The sequence below is a fragment of the Ictidomys tridecemlineatus genome, chromosome 11 (genome assembly GCF_052094955.1).
Source record: "Ictidomys tridecemlineatus isolate mIctTri1 chromosome 11, mIctTri1.hap1, whole genome shotgun sequence".
In the NCBI taxonomy this organism is placed as follows: domain Eukaryota; kingdom Metazoa; phylum Chordata; class Mammalia; order Rodentia; family Sciuridae; genus Ictidomys; species Ictidomys tridecemlineatus.
Genome location: NC_135487.1, coordinates 18963849 through 18983185, shown reverse-complemented (window position 1 = coordinate 18983185; position 19337 = coordinate 18963849). Strand labels below are relative to the sequence as shown.

General features: G+C 37.2%; 1 protein-coding gene across 1 annotated transcript in view; it reads right to left on the bottom strand.

Annotated features, from left to right (window-relative positions):
- Stx12 (syntaxin 12) overlaps nucleotides 1–19337 on the bottom strand; it is a 37373-nt gene that overhangs the window by 4017 nt on the left and 14019 nt on the right. Inside the window, exons 3-6 of the mRNA XM_005317671.5 lie at nucleotides 16892–16991; nucleotides 11260–11397; nucleotides 6093–6136; nucleotides 3099–3204 (exon numbers count right to left, since the gene is read on the bottom strand). Coding sequence (XP_005317728.1) covers nucleotides 3099–3204; nucleotides 6093–6136; nucleotides 11260–11397; nucleotides 16892–16991 — 388 coding nt within the window. The remainder of the gene's footprint in view (nucleotides 1–3098; nucleotides 3205–6092; nucleotides 6137–11259; nucleotides 11398–16891; nucleotides 16992–19337) is intronic.

The window sequence follows — 19337 nt, the reverse complement described above, 5'->3', positions numbered from 1 at the left end:
ATATTTATTTTTTAGTTTTCGGCGGACACAACATCTTTGTTTGTATGTGGTGCTGAGGATCGAACCCGGGCCGCACGCATGCCAGGGGAGCGCGCTACCGCTTAAGCTACATCCCCAGCCCCAACTTTGAAAGTCTTGCTACACTGCTGATGTTGGCCTTGAATTTGTGATATTCCTGCCTCAGTCTCCCAAGTTACTGGGATTACAGATGTGTATCACTGTGTCTGGCTTCCCAAATATGTTTTTAAAACTCGATAAAACATGATTTCTCTATAACAGAAAATAATCTATCACTATTTACCTAATAGCATAAAATGGAAGGCATGTAAACCCATCTGTCAAGCAATATTAGTTGAATGTGCTATATGGGAACCAGTATGATCACCCAAGCCAAAAGGTTATAGAATAGAAGCTGGATTGCTGGGATGGATAAATTCTTGGTGTGATAGCTCTAGATGGGGCCTTATGGCAAAAGCTTATGAGTGCCAACAAACAACAATGAGTACTGTGACTTTGGATTAGAAAATTTAAATGTATTTATATGGGATCTTGCTACCTGGTAAATGCAAGGAGGAGGGGATGTCACAGGAAGGAAGCCTCTTTTCCCCCAGGACTGATTCTTTTGTTTTCTACTGCCATTTGGGCAGTGCCCTAGTGCCACTGGGGAAATAAGTACATGATAAGATAAATAAAAAAAGGGTGATATAGAGGAAATGACTAATGAGTGGTACAGAAAGGTGTGCAAAAGAGGAAGACTGCAGAAGAGACAGGCCTTGAGTTGTGCCTTAAAGCAAAGAAAAGGCCATATAAACAGGAAGTGAGTTAAAGAGCAAATAGTCATGGCCAAACCACCCTGAATGTGCCTGATCTCATGTAACCTTGGAAGCAAATAGACTTATTTGGCTATAACATAAGGTTTGTATGTTAAGATAAAAAATGACTGACTAGGCTCGTTGGCACACGCCTGTAATCCCAGCGGTTTGGGAGGCTAAGGCAGGAAAATCACGAGTTCAAAGCCAACCTCAGCAAAAGCAATGTGCTAAGCAACTCAGTGAGAACCCGTCTCTAAATAAAATACAAAACAGGGCTGGGGATGTGCTCAGTGGTTGAGTGCCCTTAAGTTCAATCCCTGTTCCCCCAAAAAAGAAATGACTGGATATGAAAATTGATCCCAAGGGACTCTGTCAAATGTGAAGTGATCCCCATTCCTGACATTCATTACATTACATTCCTTTCCTTAACTCCATATGTCTCCCTCTGCTCCCTGTTCACATTTCTAATGTTAGAGAACCAAGTCAATGATTAGCAAGTGAAAAAGAGTAAAGGAGGGGTTGGGGTCGTGGCTCAGTGGTAGAGCTCAGTGGTAGTGCAAGTGTGAGGCACTAGGTTGGATCCTCATCACCACATAATAAACAAAATAAAGGTATTACATCCATCTACTACTACTAAAAAAATATTAAATAAAAGAATATTTTTTAAAAAAGTAAAAGGAAAGATATAACATATTTTTGTTCATACATTTGCTTTTCATTAGTTCTTTTTAGTTATATATAATGTTAGGATTCATTTTGACATAATTATAAAAGAGATGTGACAGGGCTGGTGTTGTGGCTCAGTGGTAGAGCGCTCACCTAATATGTGCGAGGGCCTGGGTTCAATCCTCAGCACCACATAAAAATAAATAAATAAGATAACAGACATTGGCCAGGCATGGTGGTACACACCTGTAATCTCAGCAGCTTGAGAGACTGAGACAGGAGGATTTCAAGTTTGAGACCTACCGTAGCAACTTAGCAAGGCCTTAAGCAACTTAGCGAGACCCTGTCTCAAAAAAAAGGGGGGGGGGCTGGAGATGTAGGGCTGGGGTACATGTATTAAGTGGTAAAGCATCTCTGGGTTCAATCCCAAGTACCCACCCCTGCCAAAATAAATAAATAAAATAAAACAGACACTGATGGCCCCTCAAGCAGTGGGTCTCAATTTTGGCTACATATTATAACCATCTGGGAATTATAAAATATTCAGGGCCTCATCACTAGTAATTATGATTTAGCTGGAAATGTGGCTCAAGCGGTAGGGCGCTTGCCTGGCATGTGTGCAGCCTGGGTTCAATCCTCAGCATCATATACAAACAAAGATTTTTGTGTCCGCTGAAAACTAAAAAATAAATATTAAAAAATTCTCTCTCTCTCTTTCTAAAAAAAAAAGAAAGAAAGAAATTAAAAAACATAGGCATCACTAGTAATTATGATTTATTAGGCTGAGCCATATAAAAATGTGGATATTTGCCCATTTTTAACCTAAAAAAGGAATTTCACGTAATTGATGGTTCAGGAGAAGAACTCAGGCATTTAAAAAAAAAAAAATCTTCCCCAGTGAATCTAATATGCATAAACTGGGTTCAAAACCACTGCTATAGATGAAGGTCAAGGAGGCACTCCAAGTTTCTCCACTATTATCCCCACCCCAGAGATGGTAGTCATCTACCTCCACGGGGAAGAAAATCAAATTATTTAAAGATATATTACTGTTTACTATGCAAAGTTCAAGGCGGAGCTCAGTTATTTAAGAAAGGTCTACAGACCCCCCAACACTCCAAACCCCTACTTCATAAACTATTTCCATTTCTCTGACCCAGTGAAATAATAATATCTACAACTTGGATTTGGACTCTAGAATTAACTCAAAAATGGAATAAGACTTTTGGCTTACCTATATACTGTTCTAACCAGACTAACAAAGGGACTCTCAATAGAGTCATGCCCAGTCTAGAGGTGGCTATTGAGATTTAAGGGTAAAGTCCTAATAAAAAATAAATATTCATTTGTCTTGCTCTGTTCTCTGTGTATTTCTCAAGGAGACCAAGTAAGATGTGGTACTGGAGAAAAGGATTTGGGGACTGCTAAATGCCAAGGCCAAAAACCATCACAGCAACTTAGTAGCAGTAGTTAAAATCCACCATGACTAAATTGTGACAGATAATGTGCAAACACATGACTCATTTTATGCTTTTTCATAACTGAGAAACTTCAGGCTTAAAATCTCAAATACCTGCAGATAACACTTAGTCAAACAAAAAAACATGACCTAGCTCTCACCTCCAGCTGCCGAATAGCCGTTTCCCTTTCTTTAATGAGTTCCAGATCCTGCTCAGTGATAGCTGCCTCATCCTCCTGGCTCTGCATCTGGTTCCACTCTTCATGGCTGCAGGGAGACAAGCACTCTAGATGAATCCTCCTTCTTTAGGTGAGACATACCTACAATTCCTCTGTTGCCAGCAGAACCTATGTAAAGGATAACTGGGGCACCAACTCCTCCCTTATCACTACAAAGTCCCCAAGGACCACAAGCTTCATACCAGAGGAAAAGAGCTGGTAATACCAAGAAAACAGTCTCAGCCTCTGGGCAAAACTGAGATGAAGCAAAATTATTGGGGATGAGATTCCTTGTTTTTTTTTCATTTAGGGGTATACTCTGTAATCTTGTTAGGACTTGGTAGACAAGGAAAGTAATCCAAGATCTGAACTCAATGAATTTCTCTGACTCATCCTCTCCCAGGGCACTCTCTAAGTGCAAGCTGTATTGGTACTTTGGGTGGAGGAGAGCAGGCTAAGTACTTTACCAGTGCTTCACTAATTCATTTAACAGAATCAAACCGCCTGGTTTTCAAAAATTTCCCTAAGGTTATGTTTTTGTGTTATATATCTCGTAACAGAAAACCAAAGTAAAACCAAAATTCATAATGAAATATTATAAATTCTGAAAGTATTTAGAAGAAATTATTATACTAGATACAGAACACTTTGAAAATGCATTTTTAAACAGTATGTATGAATCATACTTCATTTCCACATATTTAAAGAATGTCCTCCATGACTTGGAGATACAAACTGAATAAGTCAAGAGTCCTCCATGCCTTTAAGATGTTCATAGTGTAGTAGGGGAAATGGGTACAGGATAAAAATTTTTAAATTCCAAACTAATGCCATGAATACATATCTGAGATTAGCTTAGAGAAGAGACATCTTTCAGATACAAACTATCTGCTTTTTCTCTTCATGTTCCTAAAAGGATGAGTTGCCTCCATTTCAGAGGTGAGTAAACAGAGACCAAATAACATTGGCAAACTTAAATCTGAATTAGAGATAAAATGACTGAGACCTCCTAATCTGTAGATTTGTGGGTTCATATTTATTCCCATGAGTCAAGCTTCATCTCCACAAAAGGGTATCAGGGGTTTCTTGAAATTTTTTATTCACCTTGAAATTATTCCTCCTTTAATTCAAAGATCTTAGAAAAGCCCATGTCTTCCCTTTATTTTGTACTTTTTTCTCATTATTTTGTTTTTGTTTCATTTTTGTTTGGTGGCAATGAAGATTTAACCCAGAGGCATTCCACCACTGAGCTACAACCCCTAGATCCCAGACCTACTTTTTAAAAAGTATCTTTTTAGTTATAATGAACACAATATCTGTATTTTTATTTATTTATTTACTTTATATGATGCTGAGGATCGAACCCAGGGCCTCACTCTAGCACTGAGTCACAACCAAGGAGTGAGCTCCTTTTTTTTTTTAAAAAAATTCTGAGACAAGGTTTTACTAAATTGCTGAGGCTGTCCTTCAATGTGTAATCTTCCTCCCTCAGTTTCCTGAGTTGCTGGGATTATAGGCATGTGCCACCACACATGGCTTCTCATTCATTTTTTTTTCTCTTTTTTTTCTCATTCATTTTTTAAAATTTATTTTTATTTTTGTAATTGTAGATGAACAGAATGCCTTTATTTTTATGCAGTGCTAAGGATCAAACCCAGTGCTTCACACATGCTAAGCAAGTACTCTGCCACCTGCCACTGAGCTATAGTTGTAGCCCTTCTTTTTTTTTTTTTAAATCTTTATTTTTTTTTTTTTTTAGTTTTAGGTGGACATAATATCTTTATTTTACATTTATGTGGTTCTGAGGATCGAACCAGTGCCCCATGCATGCTAGGCAAGCACTCTACCACTGAGCCACAACCCCAGTCCCTCTCATTCATTTAAAAAAATTTTTTAGTTGTAGATGGACACAATGTTTTTATTGTATTTATTTTTTTATGTGGTGCTGAGGATCGAACTCAGTGCCTCACACATACTAGGCAAGTGCTCTATCACTGGGCTACTACCCCAGTCCCCATTTTTTTTTTTTTTTTTTGTTTTAGGTGGACACAATATCTTTATTTTATCTTTATGTGGTGTTGAGGATCAAACCCAGTGCCTCACGCATGCCAGGCGAGTGCACTACCACTTGAGCCACATCCCCAGCCCTGTTTGTTTCTTGCTGGAAAATGTGGATTATTTTTAAAAAGTTTTTAATTTGTTTTAATTAGTTATACGTAACAATAGAATGTATTTATGCACTTTGATATATCATACAAAGATGGGATATAATTTCTCATTTTCCCAGCCCTCATTTTTTATATTAAAAATAAATACAGGGCTGGGGATGTGACTCAAGCGGTAGCACGCTCGCCTAGCATGTGTGCAGCCCAGGTTCGATCCTCAGCACCACATACAAAAAAACAAAGATGTTGTGTCTGCCAATAAAATAAATAAATACATACATACATACAGCTGGGCATAGTGTCACACACCTTTAATCCCAGCAGCTCGGGAGGCTGAGACAGGAGGATCTCGAATTCAAAGCCAGCCTCAGCAATGGTGAGGCACTAAGCAACTCAGTGAGATCCTGCCTTTAAATAAAACATAAAATAGGGCTGGGGATGGCTCAATGGTTGAGTGCCCCTGAGTTCAATCTCGATACCCAAAAAATAAGTAAATAAATACAGACAGACAGGAACAGTGGCATATGTCTGTAATCCCAGCTACTCAGGAAGCTGAGACAGGACGAAGTCAAATTGCGAGGCCTCAGAAACTTAGTGAGTCCCTGTCTCAAAACCAAAAATAACAAGGGCTGGGGATGTAACTCAGTAGTAGACCACCTGGAGTTCAATTCCATAGTAGTATAGAAAGAATTTAATAGATAGACATACAGACAGATTAGGTAAATACGGACTCCCATCAACTATACATCAGGTTGGATAAATAATTCTTTACCTGTCAAATGAAACAAGCTGCTCCTCTCTTTGTCTCTCTTCTGCCTAGAAAGAAGATGGCATTATTATTGCTGTATCCAGAAACATGTCATAGACACATAAAACAAGGGTTTGCTTAGTTATAGTATAAAGAATTAATATCCCTGGCTCCAACAGGATCTGTAAGATGACAAGAGGATGCTGGCAATCAGTCTCAACTAAGAAATGAGTGTGAAGTAGCTAAAAGCAAATCAGCATTTCAGTTGGGGCCCAGAACAGAAACCATACTAAAGAGGACCAGAAGAACATGGGTAAGAAAGAGAGGGATTATTCTCTTCTTCATCACCATCATCACCACCACCACCACTTTGAAAAACATTTTAGCTATATCCTCTACTGCTGAAGGACATCTGGTTGTTTTTAATTTTTTTTGTGGTGCTGGGGATTGAACGCAGGGCCTCATCCACACTAGACTAGCACTCTGCCACTGTGCTTCACCCCCAGCCTCAATGTTTACAGTTTTTGACTACTACAAATAATGCTGCTCTGAACATTCTTGAATATATATCCTGGTATATGTATGCAGGTTCCTCTATGGTAGAACTGCTGAGTCATAAAGTATGTATATGTTCTGAAGAAGGAGCTAAAATGTTTTCCAAAATGGTTGCTCCTGGGCCAGATAGGAGAATTCCTGCTCCATCATATCTAACAGCCACCCGCAGTGTTCACAGAATTTAAAATGTCTGCCCTTCTGGTAGACATGAAATAGTATTTCATTGTTGTTTTAATCAGAAAATCCATGACTAACTAAAGAGGCTAAGAACCCCTTCATTTGTTGGATCATTATTCAAAATAATACCAACATATTTGTTAGCCTTTTTCAATGTGTTGACATTTATACTTGTGAAGTAAAAGCAATAGTGGATAAAATGGCTCAACGCAGTGGCACCAAATACTGTCTTCTTCATCATCAGGCACTGTTTTTTTTTTTTTTTTAAACAGTTTATCTTTGATAAAGCCATACAAATTATTAATTAAATCTCTACCCCTTGATATATAACTTTTTAATACCCTGTAGGACAAAAATGGTAAGTATATATAACATACTTATGTTGCATACTGAAACACGATGTTTATCTCCAAGAAAAGCATTGGCATAGTTCAGTTGCAGGCTGAATTAGGGAATGACACATTTTTATTTATTCAATTTTTTTTTTTTTTTGTAGGGAATAGGGGTAGTGGGATACTGGACATTGAACCCAGGGGTGCTTTATCACCAAGTTACATCCCAGCCCTTTTTTAAGTTTTTTAAAAATTTGAGACAGGGTCTCACTACTTTGCTGAGGCTGGCCTGAACTTGTGATACTCCTGCCTCAGCCACTTGAGTCTCCCCTAATCTCATTAGGGGTATGTGCCACTGTGCCTAGCTTCAATATGATTTTATAATAATATATATAAAAGTTTATAAAACTTTTTAAAAAATAGTTTTAGTTGTAGATGGACACAATATCTTTGTTTATTAATTTATTTTTATGTGGTGCTGAGGATCAAACCCAGTGTCTTATACATGTGAGGAAAGCACTCTACCGCTGAGCTAGAGTCCCAGCCCTTTATAAAACTTTTTATAAACATACACGTAACTCAGTGGTAAAATGCCCCTGGGTTCACTATTTAAAAAAAAACAAAAAAACAGGACCTGGGGTGGTGGCTCAGTGGTAGAATGCCTGCCTAGCATGTGCAAGGCACTGGGTTCAATTCTCAATACCACATATAAATAAATAAAATAAAGTCCATTAAAAACTAAAATATATTTTTAAAAAAAGTGTATGGGGTCCTGAGATCAAAAGTTTGAGAACTTTCAGGACTGGTGGTACAAGCCCATAATCCTAGCCATTTGGGAGGCAGAAGCAAGAGGTCTATCTAGGCAATTTGGTGAGACCCTGTCTCAAAATATAAAATAAAAATTGATGGGGATGTAGCTCAATGGTAGAAGACCCCTGGGTGCAATCTCCAGTACCAAAAAAAGAAAAAAGAAATGTTTTCTATTGGTTATACTTTTTTTCACATTGACTCGTAGGGAATTCTTTATACAAAATATTCAAATTCTACTCCTTTGTTCACATATAGTAACACTTCTTTCTGTCTGTGGCTTATCTTTCCTCATATTTACTACTTTCTTTGCTCTTCATTCCTTTTGGCTCTTCAGACTTTTCTTTGGGGATCACTTTCCTTGAGAACTTCCTTAAATAAAGTGTGTTAAGAAACTTTCTTTGTGCTAGCGAATGAACCCAAGGTCACTCTACCACTGAGCTACATCCTCAGCTCTTTTTTACTTTTGACACAGGGTCTTGCTAAATTGCTGAGGCTGGCCTCAAATTTGCAATCCTCCTGCCTCAGCCTCCCATGTAGCTAGGATTATAGGCGTTCACCACCATGCCTGGCAGGAACTGAAAATGTCTTTAATTTGACCTTACTGTGGATATATATTTTTACTGGGTTTAAAGTGCTATGAGGCAGTTACTCTCCCTCATTAACATTCAAGATAGCATTCTAGCAGGGTGTGGTGGCACACGCCTATAATCCCAGCTGCTCCAGAGGCTGAGGCAGGAGAATCACAAATTCAAAGCAGCCTCAACAATTTATTGAGGCAATAAGTTCCCTGTCTCTTAAAAAAATATATAAAAAAGGGACTGGGATGTAGCTCAGTGGTTAAGGGCCCTTGGGTTCAATTCCTGGTACCCTTGCTCCCTGCAAAATGGATAGCATTCTAATGGTTTCCATTGTTACTACTGAGAAGTTAACTGTCAATCCAACTATTGTGTCTTTAAGGTATTCTACTGTTTCCCCAGGGATTTTAGCAATTTTCTGTCTTTGGTGTTCTGATAATTTTTTTTTTTTTAAATTTATCTTACTTGGAATTTGTTAGGCTTCTAGAAACCATAGATTAGAACTGGGCGTGGTGGCACATGCTTGTCAAGCAGCTCAGGGGATGAGACATGAGTTCAAAGTCAGCCTCAGCAACTTAGAAAGGCAATAAGCAACTCAGTGAGACTGTCTCTAAATAAAATACAAAATAAGGCTGGGGATGTGGCTCAGTGGTTTAGTGCCCCTGAGTTCAATTCCAGGAAGGGAAGGGAAGGGAAGGGAAGGGAAAAGGGGAAAGGGGAAAGGGGAAAGGGGAAAGGGGAAGGAAGGGAAGGAAGGAGAAAGGGGAAAGGGGAAGGAAGGAAGGATGGATGGATTAGTGTCATTATATCATTTCTAAAACATTATCTCTTCAACTATTAATTCTGTTCTATATTTGCTCTGCTTTCATTCTGTAACTCACAAAACCAGGGGTGTTTAACCACTGAGCCACATCCCCAGCCCTTTTCTTTTATATTTTATTTTGAGACAGAGTCCCACTATCCCACTAAGTTGCTTAGATCCTCACTAAAGTTGATGAGGCTGGTTATGAACTTGCAATCCTCTGCCTCAGCTTCCGGAGCCACTTAGATTATAGGTGTACACCACCACACCTGGCCATTTCTCGTAATCTTTCTTCCATATTTAGCTTCTTAACCCCCTGTACTACATACTGGGGGAAAAAAAAATCTAACCAATTTTCTAGTTAAACCACCTACCTATTAAGTTTTTTATTTCCTTATTATATTTTCCAATTTTAGAATTTTTTAATTTTTTTTCAAAACTTTTTGTAGTTTTCTGATTCCTGTAGATGTTTTTAAGTTTTTCATTTATTTCTTTCAACACAGTAAGTATAGCTATCTTATAATTCCAATACAGTCTTTACAGATATGTTTCATTTTACTGTTGTTTCTAGTAGTTCTTATATAGGATAACTTGTTTCTTTGTGTGCTTGGTTATTTTTAACCTAGTGCTTGAAATGTATTTGAGGATATTGTTTTTGTTTTGTTTTTTTTTTAATATTTATCTCTTAGTTTTATGTGGATACAATATCTTTATTTTAATCTATGTGGCCCTGAGGATTGAACCTAGTGCCTTGTGCATGCAAGGTGAGCACTATACCACTGAACCACAACCCCAGCCTGAGGATATTCTTTCTAGGCTAGGATAAAGGTGTTTCCACAAAGTGGATTTGGATTTGCTTCTACTAGGCGCATAGGTATTTTACAGTCCAGAACCACTTGCAGCTTGAAGCTTTGGAACATAGAGATAGTATAAATTTGCAGTAAATGTGCTTGAAGATTTCTTTGTAACAGAACTTAATGTCTGGATCTTCTCTCCCTCTTACCCCTCTCTACCACCTGTTTAGTTCAGTGTTTTTGAAGGAAGGCTTATTTTGGCTTTCTTAAATCCCAAGAATATAGTCTTTTAGGGTTCTGTTTAATATTAAGAACACTTTTTATATTCTCTACTATGCATGGACCCTGAGCTTTGACTTTTATCCTCTTTATGTCATGAGGACATCAAAACTGAAGTTCAAGTTTGCCTTCAGAAAACGTACTCATTGCAAAAAGCATTTTCAATGCTCTGCTTACCTCTCTTAGATTTTGACCTTAATATTTATTTCCATGGCTATTTGCTACTTTTGAGAAGTTGAGTTTTTAAATCTCAGTGTTTGAAAATTCTTTTCAAAATGAGATAGTCCAAACAACCTAGCTTGCTATATTCTAGAAAACAAGACTTATCCTTTATTTTTAACATAGATTAATATAACAAAATGAAAATTATACATAATTCTACTTTTTCTTAACCTTTAACCTTTATGTACATTCCATTTTAGTCTTTGCCAACATGCATACACTTTTTTTTTTTTTTTTAACCTAGGCTATATCAATCTGACTTTTTTTTTTTTTTTTTTTTGGTACCAGGGATTAAACCCAGGGGTGCTAAACCACTGAGACACATCCCCAGCCTTTTTTTATATTTTGAGACAGGGTATCCCCAAGTTGCTTAGTGCCTCACTAAGTTTCTGAGGCTGGCTTTGAACTTGGAAATCTTCCTGCTTCAGCCTCTTGAGCCACTGGGTTTACAGGCATGAGCCACTGGGATTATAGGCATGTGCCACTGCACCTGGCCAATCTGACATTTTTATAACAGCTGATGTATATGTTTATTATTTGGAGTGATAACAAACAAAGGCTGATGGTCAAGGAGAAAAGAAAGGAAAAAAAATTTTAGGAAAGAACATCCTGAAATTGAAAATTTGCTTTTAAGAAACAACTTACAGAAAGACGAGATCCAGCTCTTGCTCTGGCAATACTCTCCTTTTCCTTTTCAGATACCCTTCTCTGAACAGCCTGGAAATTATTTAAGGCTGCAGAGAAGTCATTCATGAGGCGTTCTTTCTGAAGTTTCTGCTGGCGCTAAGGAAATTAAAGAAAGAATTTCAGATTTTATATTAACCCAGAATCATTTAGCTTTAATTCCTATTACAGATAAAACTATATCTCTTGGAGATTTCCAACAAGGAAAATTATTACAAAATAGAATCTTCTTTAAATTAATTAATTCACTCTTTGCTAGCTCAAATTCCCAGTTAATACTATATAGATCAAATCAGAATTTTCTCTTTCATTCTGATAAGCCTGAGAACTGGATATCATTTATCTTGTAATATCAGTAGAAAATGCAATTCAGAATCTTTAAAATTTTTTTATTTTTTGAAATTCAGAATTTTTGTTCCCTGGAGAATCTAAAGAATAATACTATCTTTAGACTCAGATTGGACCCAAACAGAGATTGATTTTTACAAAAATGTTGAAACTATATTCATGTATATTAAGTTCACAATTTCCCAGAAAATCATAACCATTTTCATCTATAGGCTTTATTTTAAAAGTAAGGTTTATGGACTGGGGATGTGGCTCAAGCGGTAGCGAGCTTGCCTGGCATGCGTGCGGCCCGGGTTCGATCCTCAGCACCACATACAAACAAAGATGTTGTGTCTGCCAAAAAACTAAAAAATAAATATTAAAATTCTCTCTCTCTCTGTCTCTATCTTAAAAAAATAAAAATAAAAAAATAAAAGTAAGGTTTATAACCTTTAAGAACTTGATAACTATTTCATTTATCTACAGGCTATCTTTATTAGGCTTGCTACTTCTACATCTCAAAAAATACATATCAAGTGCCCTGTACTAAGCACACAGAAATAATCTCAAATAGCTCATCATCTATTTAGAGATAAAGAATATGTACACACAAGTGACAAAGTCATAAAAATTGGCTATATCCACCTTGTACTATAGAAGTTCAGACACAGGACAATCAGTAAGAACTTAGGTGGTCAAAAAAGGCCTCAAGAGATTGTGGACAGTAAAGAAATAGTGAACAGAATAAGCAGAAAGACAGGGTAGAACAAATCCAACCAAGAGAACAGTGTAAGCAGAGGCTGATGGGAGAAAACTGGATCTATAAGGAGATGGTCTGGCTGAAATCAAGATTTATTCATAAGAGAAGCTAAAAGATTAAAAGTGGGTTTTAAATGTCAAGCTAATAAATCTGGGATTTAACTCCTAACGAACAAAGAGCAATGAAGATTTTTCATCTGGGAATATGACAGGGACAAAGGAGTAACTTAGAAAAATCAGCTGTGATGACATGCCAAGTGAAATGGAAAGAAGAAACAAGTAAAAAAAAAAAATCTGCAACAGTGCAGGGGACATAGCTCTGTAACAGAGCACTTGTCTAGCATGCACAAGGGCCTGGGTTTGAACCCCAGAAACTCATAAAGAAATGTTTTTATGAGTTTTTACCATTGCAGTAGTTTAAGTTTAGGAAGACACAGTATCAGTAATTGGCTCACAAAGAAATAAATTTGAAAAACACTGACTTAGTGACTGGAGGTAGAAGAAGGGAAATTAGTAAAGAATGACCCAAACTTCAAATACTGAAAGCAAATTTAGGTGAGAACATTGTTTTCCCCTTTCTGGGATCTTTATTTTTGCCTAAACAACAATATAGCAATAATGGGGAAATTACTCCCCAACTTACAATCTAAAAATACTACCTTCTTTTCTTTTTTTTTTTTTTGGTGCTAGGAGAGAACCCAAGGGGCTTTGCACATTCCCCAAAAAGTGGGTTTTAAGTAAGCACTCCATCACTAAGCTATACTTCCAGCCCCCAAATGCTATATTTTCGATATATCATAAACATTTTCCATGGTACCATAATATTCACAATTATAATTTTTAAAAAATGATAATCTTTGTTTCAGATATCCCATCAAGCTAATCTAGTAAATTTTATGTAAATATTCCTTCTAGATTGTTCTCAGTTTTTAACTATTAAAAATAAAGCTCAGGGGCTGGGGATATGACTCAAGCGGTAGTGCGATCGCCTGGCATGCGTGTGGCCCGGGTTCGATCCTCAGCACCACAAACAAAACAAAGATGTTGTGTCCCCCGAAAACTAAAAAAAAATAAATATATTAAAAATTCTCTCTCTCTCTCTCTCTCTCTCTCTCTAAAAATAAATAAATAAATAAATAAAAATAAATCTCAAGTGAGCCCCACTATAACAGCTAATATTTATATTTTGCTTGTGAGTACTTATACTTATTTCCCTTTAGAATATTTTTCCTTAGGACAAATCTGTATGAGTGGGAATATTAGGTTAAAAGGCACAAACTCAACTTATTTGAGTTTTTTTTAAATATATATTTTTTAGTTGTTGATGGACCTTTATTTTATTCATTTATTTTTATGTGGTGCTGAGAATTGAACCCAGTGCTCACACAAGCTAGGCAAACACTCTACTACTGAGCCACAACCCAGCCCTAGTTGAGGAGTTTGAATGAGGAATTCCATATAATATACCACATTAAATTTTAAAAAATGTATATATTTTTAGTTGTAGATGGGCACAATACCTTTATTTTATTTATTTATATGTGGTGCTAAGGATTGAACTCAGTGACTCACACATGCCAGGCAAGCACTTCTCCACTGAGCTACAACCCCAGCCCAATACCCCATTAAATTTTTTATGCAGGTAGTATATTTCAAGAGGAGATGTGAGAACAGAACTGGCAATATGGGCCAAGTATGGAAGGCTAAAGGGCTAGGGTTGGAAAAATATTTGGGAGTCGTTGATCCTAAAGGTGACAGGGAGGTCATAAACATAAATAAGACTCCTGGGGGAGAAAGTATTGAGTGAAAAACTGGAGGGTCAATGGCAGAGCCTTGGGGCATGCCTACTTCTAGGATGATATATTATCAAGGAAGGAGACTGAAAGTCAACCAGAGTTGGGGAAAAGAATAAAAGAGAATCGTGGAAAAAAAGAAAGTTCAGTGGCAAAACAAAGCAAAACAAAAAACACTAGTGGACCAAAGAAAACAAGAGAGGAAAAGTAAATAAAAACTCAAAAGAGGCCACTGGATTTGTCCAGTTGGCAACTAGAAGACCACTGATATTAGTATATAGTTATCCTCATACCTATAGAATGTATGGGGAAACTGAAAATAGAATGTATGTTTTATGCCCAGGGTGTCAGTGAAAAGATGGGCAATAGGGCTAAGATTAAATAAGGCAAGAGTAGAAAGACAGGGCTGGGGATGTGGCTCAAGCGGTAGCGCGCTCGCCTGGCATGCGTGCGGCCCGGGTTCGATCCACAGCACCACATACCAACAAAGATGTTGTGTCCGCCGAGAACTAAAGAATAAATATTAAAAATTCTCTCTCTCTCTCTCTCTCCTCTCTCACTCTCTCTTTAAAAAAAAAAAAAAAAAAAAAAAAAAAAAGAGTAGAAAGACAAAAAGGTAATCATCACAATAGGAGAAAGGGAATCAAGGAGTTATATTTCATCAGAGAGAATATGTTTGTAGATCTATTTCATGTTCTTAATAATCCAAGCTAATGGAAGTAAACAATAGCATGCATAATCCAAAAATAACTTGTTTGGTTTTTGAATACATTAGATGATTCTAGGGGTAGCAGATTTAGCTTTCTATTTATATTTTGCTTAGACTTTACTATTTAAACCTTACTCTGGGGCTGGGGATGTGGCTCAAGCGGTAGCGCGCTCGCCTGGCATGCGTGCGGCCCGGGTTCGATCCTCAGCACCACATACCAACAAAGATGTTGTGTCTGCCGAGAACTAAAAAATAAATATTAAAAATTCTCTCCTCTCTCACTCTCTCTCTTTAAAAAATAAATAAATAAATAAATAAACCTTACTCTGTCTGCATCAAATCCTTAGATTCCTTTATTATTGGTATATTATTATTATTATTATTATTATTGCTTTATTATTGCTATAAAATCTATCTACAAATGTATATTCCCTAAGTACATAGCTGGGAGGAAGAAACAGATAATTTGGGAACAAGCTGGAGATATTTTGGATGGTAAGGGTGCACTGTCCCATAACAGAAACGTCAACATGAGTAACCACTAAATCAACTAATGGATAATCTTACTGTTTATCAAAAGTATTTTGTAGCAGGAAGACAAAGCTTCTAGTCTTGGATCCTCTTTTGTGCAAAGAGCTCCAAAACTCTGGACTGAACATTGCTGCATTAAACAGCTTGCCAGGTTAAACTGGTGCTTTCAAGTTTTTGGAGACCCACAGTATGAATTTGACCTCATGACCCAATACTGTTCACACATATATATATCAAACTACAGTTTTATATAATGATATTTACTCTTATTACACAGTAAAAACTCTGATATTTCTACTCTAGTTTGGTTTTTGAAAATGCGATTGGCATTTTCAACAACACACTTAACAGTTTTATTTGTTGTTGTTATCAACAGCAAGTCACAGTTCTTTTTTGTGTGTGTGGTACCAGGGATTGAACCCAGGGCCTTGTACATGAGAGGCAAGACTCTACCATCTGAGCTATATCCCCAGACCCACAAGTCACCATTTTATTTGTTGTTATCTTTCAGTACTGGGGATTGAACCCAGGAGCACTCTACAACTGAGCTACATTCCCAGCCTCTTTTATTTTGGGACAGGATATCAATAAGTTTCCCAGGCTGGTTTTAACTTGTGATCCTCCTGCCTCAACCCCCTGAGTTGCTAGGATTACAGGTGTGGACCATAGCCCAGCAAGCCACAAATTTAAAAACAACCCAGGATAGGGAAGTTGAAGGCTTTGTCTTTAGAGCTATCTGAGATAGGATATCATAATTTTAAAAGTTCAATAATAAAAAGTCATATAAGTCAAGTGCCCCATGAGTGGAATAGAAGCTAAAATAAAATAGAATCACAATAGGCTAAGGCAGATGGAGAAGTTTTTCCCTTAAGGTAGACCATGGATAAGAGATAAAAGAGTTAAACCATGATGAAGGAGGAGACACATCTGGCTTCCAGGATGAAAGAAGACACTTAGGGAACAATGAATCCAAGTAAAAAGTGTGTTCATTTAAAGAATTTAAATGTCCTTTGAGTAAAATGACTTAGAAAAAAAATCTTCCCTGAATATTTCCTTAACCTGAGACCTATGAATAACCCTTGATGGGACACAAAATATGAAAGAAAGATGTTTAATGGAAATTTGTAGATAGTGGATCCCATACAAACTAGGTCTAAGCCTGCCAACATGGGGCTGCTAGCCAAATCCTAAAGAGACGCAAACACTGAAATTCTAATTCAGCAAAATCCATTTTATTAACATATTAATAATAGCACCACCCCATATTGAATACCTACTGAATGTCAAGCACTTTGCTACATCTGGTACGTACATTCTCTCTAATGCCACAATAGTCACCCCACTTTACATATAAGGAAACTAAGGTTCAGAGAAAGTCTATCTAGCATCAAAGACCAATTTTTGTTCCACCATACTGCCTTTCTACTAAAACAAAGTGCTTTCTTAGTAATAAAGCAAAACAGAAAATACCAACCTGTTCTGAAGTAGATAAGGGAAGGGGTAAGGACCCTAATTCCTTCAGCAATTCATTTGTTTCCTTGGCAAGCTGATTTGTGGAGTGCTGCAACTGCTGCCTAAGAGAAAAAAGATATATTTCAAGATGCTGTCACTTCTTGAGAGCTATCATACTGAGTACTACTTTGTTCTCAGAATGTCTCACAATGCAGGGAATGAAGGACTATTTGAAGAAAAAGGGCACCTCAACGCCCATGTTCACAAAAAAATGTCATTACTATTACCCAGGAAAACCTACTTCAAGACATCTTCACATTATTGAAGCAGTCACATTAGCAAAAAGAACCTGCCTCAAGATACCTGCTGAAGGAAGCACAATCAGGAATTTTAACTCTTTGGGGAAAAAGCACATCAGCAATTCTGATAGAAACAAGAGAAAGAGCAATTACTGCCCACACCTAAATCTCATGGTTTTAACACCCTGAACTTTCTCATAAAATTCTCATATTGAATTACCCAGGAGTTCTGCATGGTCAGTATCTGTCACAGTCCACCGACTAGAGTCCAGGCATAGGTGGTTGAATGAAATATGCATTAAAAGCATAGCTTTGCACCTACCCTAGGGAACAACCTTCAAAGATCTATTCCCTCATTCTTGCTTAAAGGCTGATTCTTTTTCAGATTTATCTTTGGATGCCTTCCTGCTCTTTATACTTGACTTTATTTCTCCCTTCAAAACAAAGAAGCCCTATATTATTTAAAAATATATAAGTAAGGGGTTAGGAGCATAACCCATATGAAGCTGGGGGAAGGATACTGGCCAAATTATATTATTATATTGTGTACATGATATGTAAAAACAAATCCCACCATTATGTACAACTATAATGCACCAATAAAAGAAGGTGGGGGTTGGGGGAAGCTGGGTGGTGGGTATGGTGGCACATGCCTGTAGTCCCAGCTACTCAAAAGGCTGAGGCAGTAGGATCACAAGCCTGGGAGTTCTATGCCAGCCTGGGCAACATAGTGAACCCTGTCTCAAAAAACAACCCCCCAAAAATAAAAGGAGTAGGAAGAAAGGACATTAAAGAGGCAAAAAAATATAATATATTAAGTGAGATTAGAAAGTGGTGGATAAATAAAAAAAAGTTCCTTTGATTTGTGGTTTCCTCTACTATCTGGTCATTTCTGCAAAGGTTTTAGGGAGGACAGAGAAACCACACGCTATGGCCTGAATGTATGCGCCCCGCAAACTCATATGTTGAAATCCTAACCTGCAAGGTGATAATATTAGGAAATCGTACTGGGAGGTGATTAGATCATGAGAGTGGCTTAGTTATGAAAGGTTAGTTCCTTAAAAAAGAGGTCCTATAGAACTGCTTTGCCTCTTTCACTAAGTGAAAATACAAGTGAGAAGGCATCACCTGAAAAGGCAGTCCCTCCCCAGACACTATATCTGCCATGTCTGGATCTTGAACTTCCCAGTCTCCAGAACTATGAGAAATAAATTTCTGTTGTTTATAAACTAACTGGTTTATAGTGTTTTGTTATAGCAGCCTGAATGGACTAAGACAGCATACTACTATTAATGTTTTTTTTCACTGCAAATGGGTCTCCAGGATTAAAAAACATAGGAATAAAAAACAAAAGAGAGTCAAACAGGAGTGAGAACATCCCAGACAGCACTAAGATAGAGATTTCATCTCTCCCTGAAAAAAGCTCACAGTAATAATAGTCATGTTCACTTCAGAATGTTTAGGACAGGAAACAGGAATACTGCTTAATATATTTTAAAGATAAAGAACTAAGCTTCTAAAAGCAGGAATGGATGGGCTGGGGCTGTAGCTCAGTGGCAGAGCATCAGCCTCACACATGTGGGGCACTGGGTTCAATCCTCAGCACCACATAAAAATAAATAAATATATTGTTCATCTACAATTAAAAAAATATTTTAGGGGCTGGGGATGTAGCTCAAGCGGTAGCGCGCTTGCCTAGCATGCGTGCGGCCCGGGTTCAATCCTCAGCACCACATACAAACAAAGATGTTGTGTCCGCCGAAAACTAAAAAATAAATACTAAAAAAAAAATTCTTTCTCTCTCCTTAAAAAAAAAATAAATTAAATTAAAATTAAAAATACTTATTTTAATTTATTTATTTATTTATTTTAAAAATATTTTTAAAAATAAATAAATAAAAGCCGGAATGGAGTCAAAAAGAATATGATTAAAATAAGAAGAAGAAGATCAGAAGTTCCACTATTCTCTCCTTCAAGCTCCCCTTGGGTCATTCTGAATAAATTTTTCTAATATCATATATAGTTGAAAATCCAACTAGACTAGAACATTAGGAGTACTGTGCCAACAAAGTGGCTCATTAGGCAGAGTTGTGAGCAGAATACAGTTTAAGAGAGAGATAGGAGTTCCCTTCTCTATGTGCCTAAATTGTCCTATTATACTGACCAAAG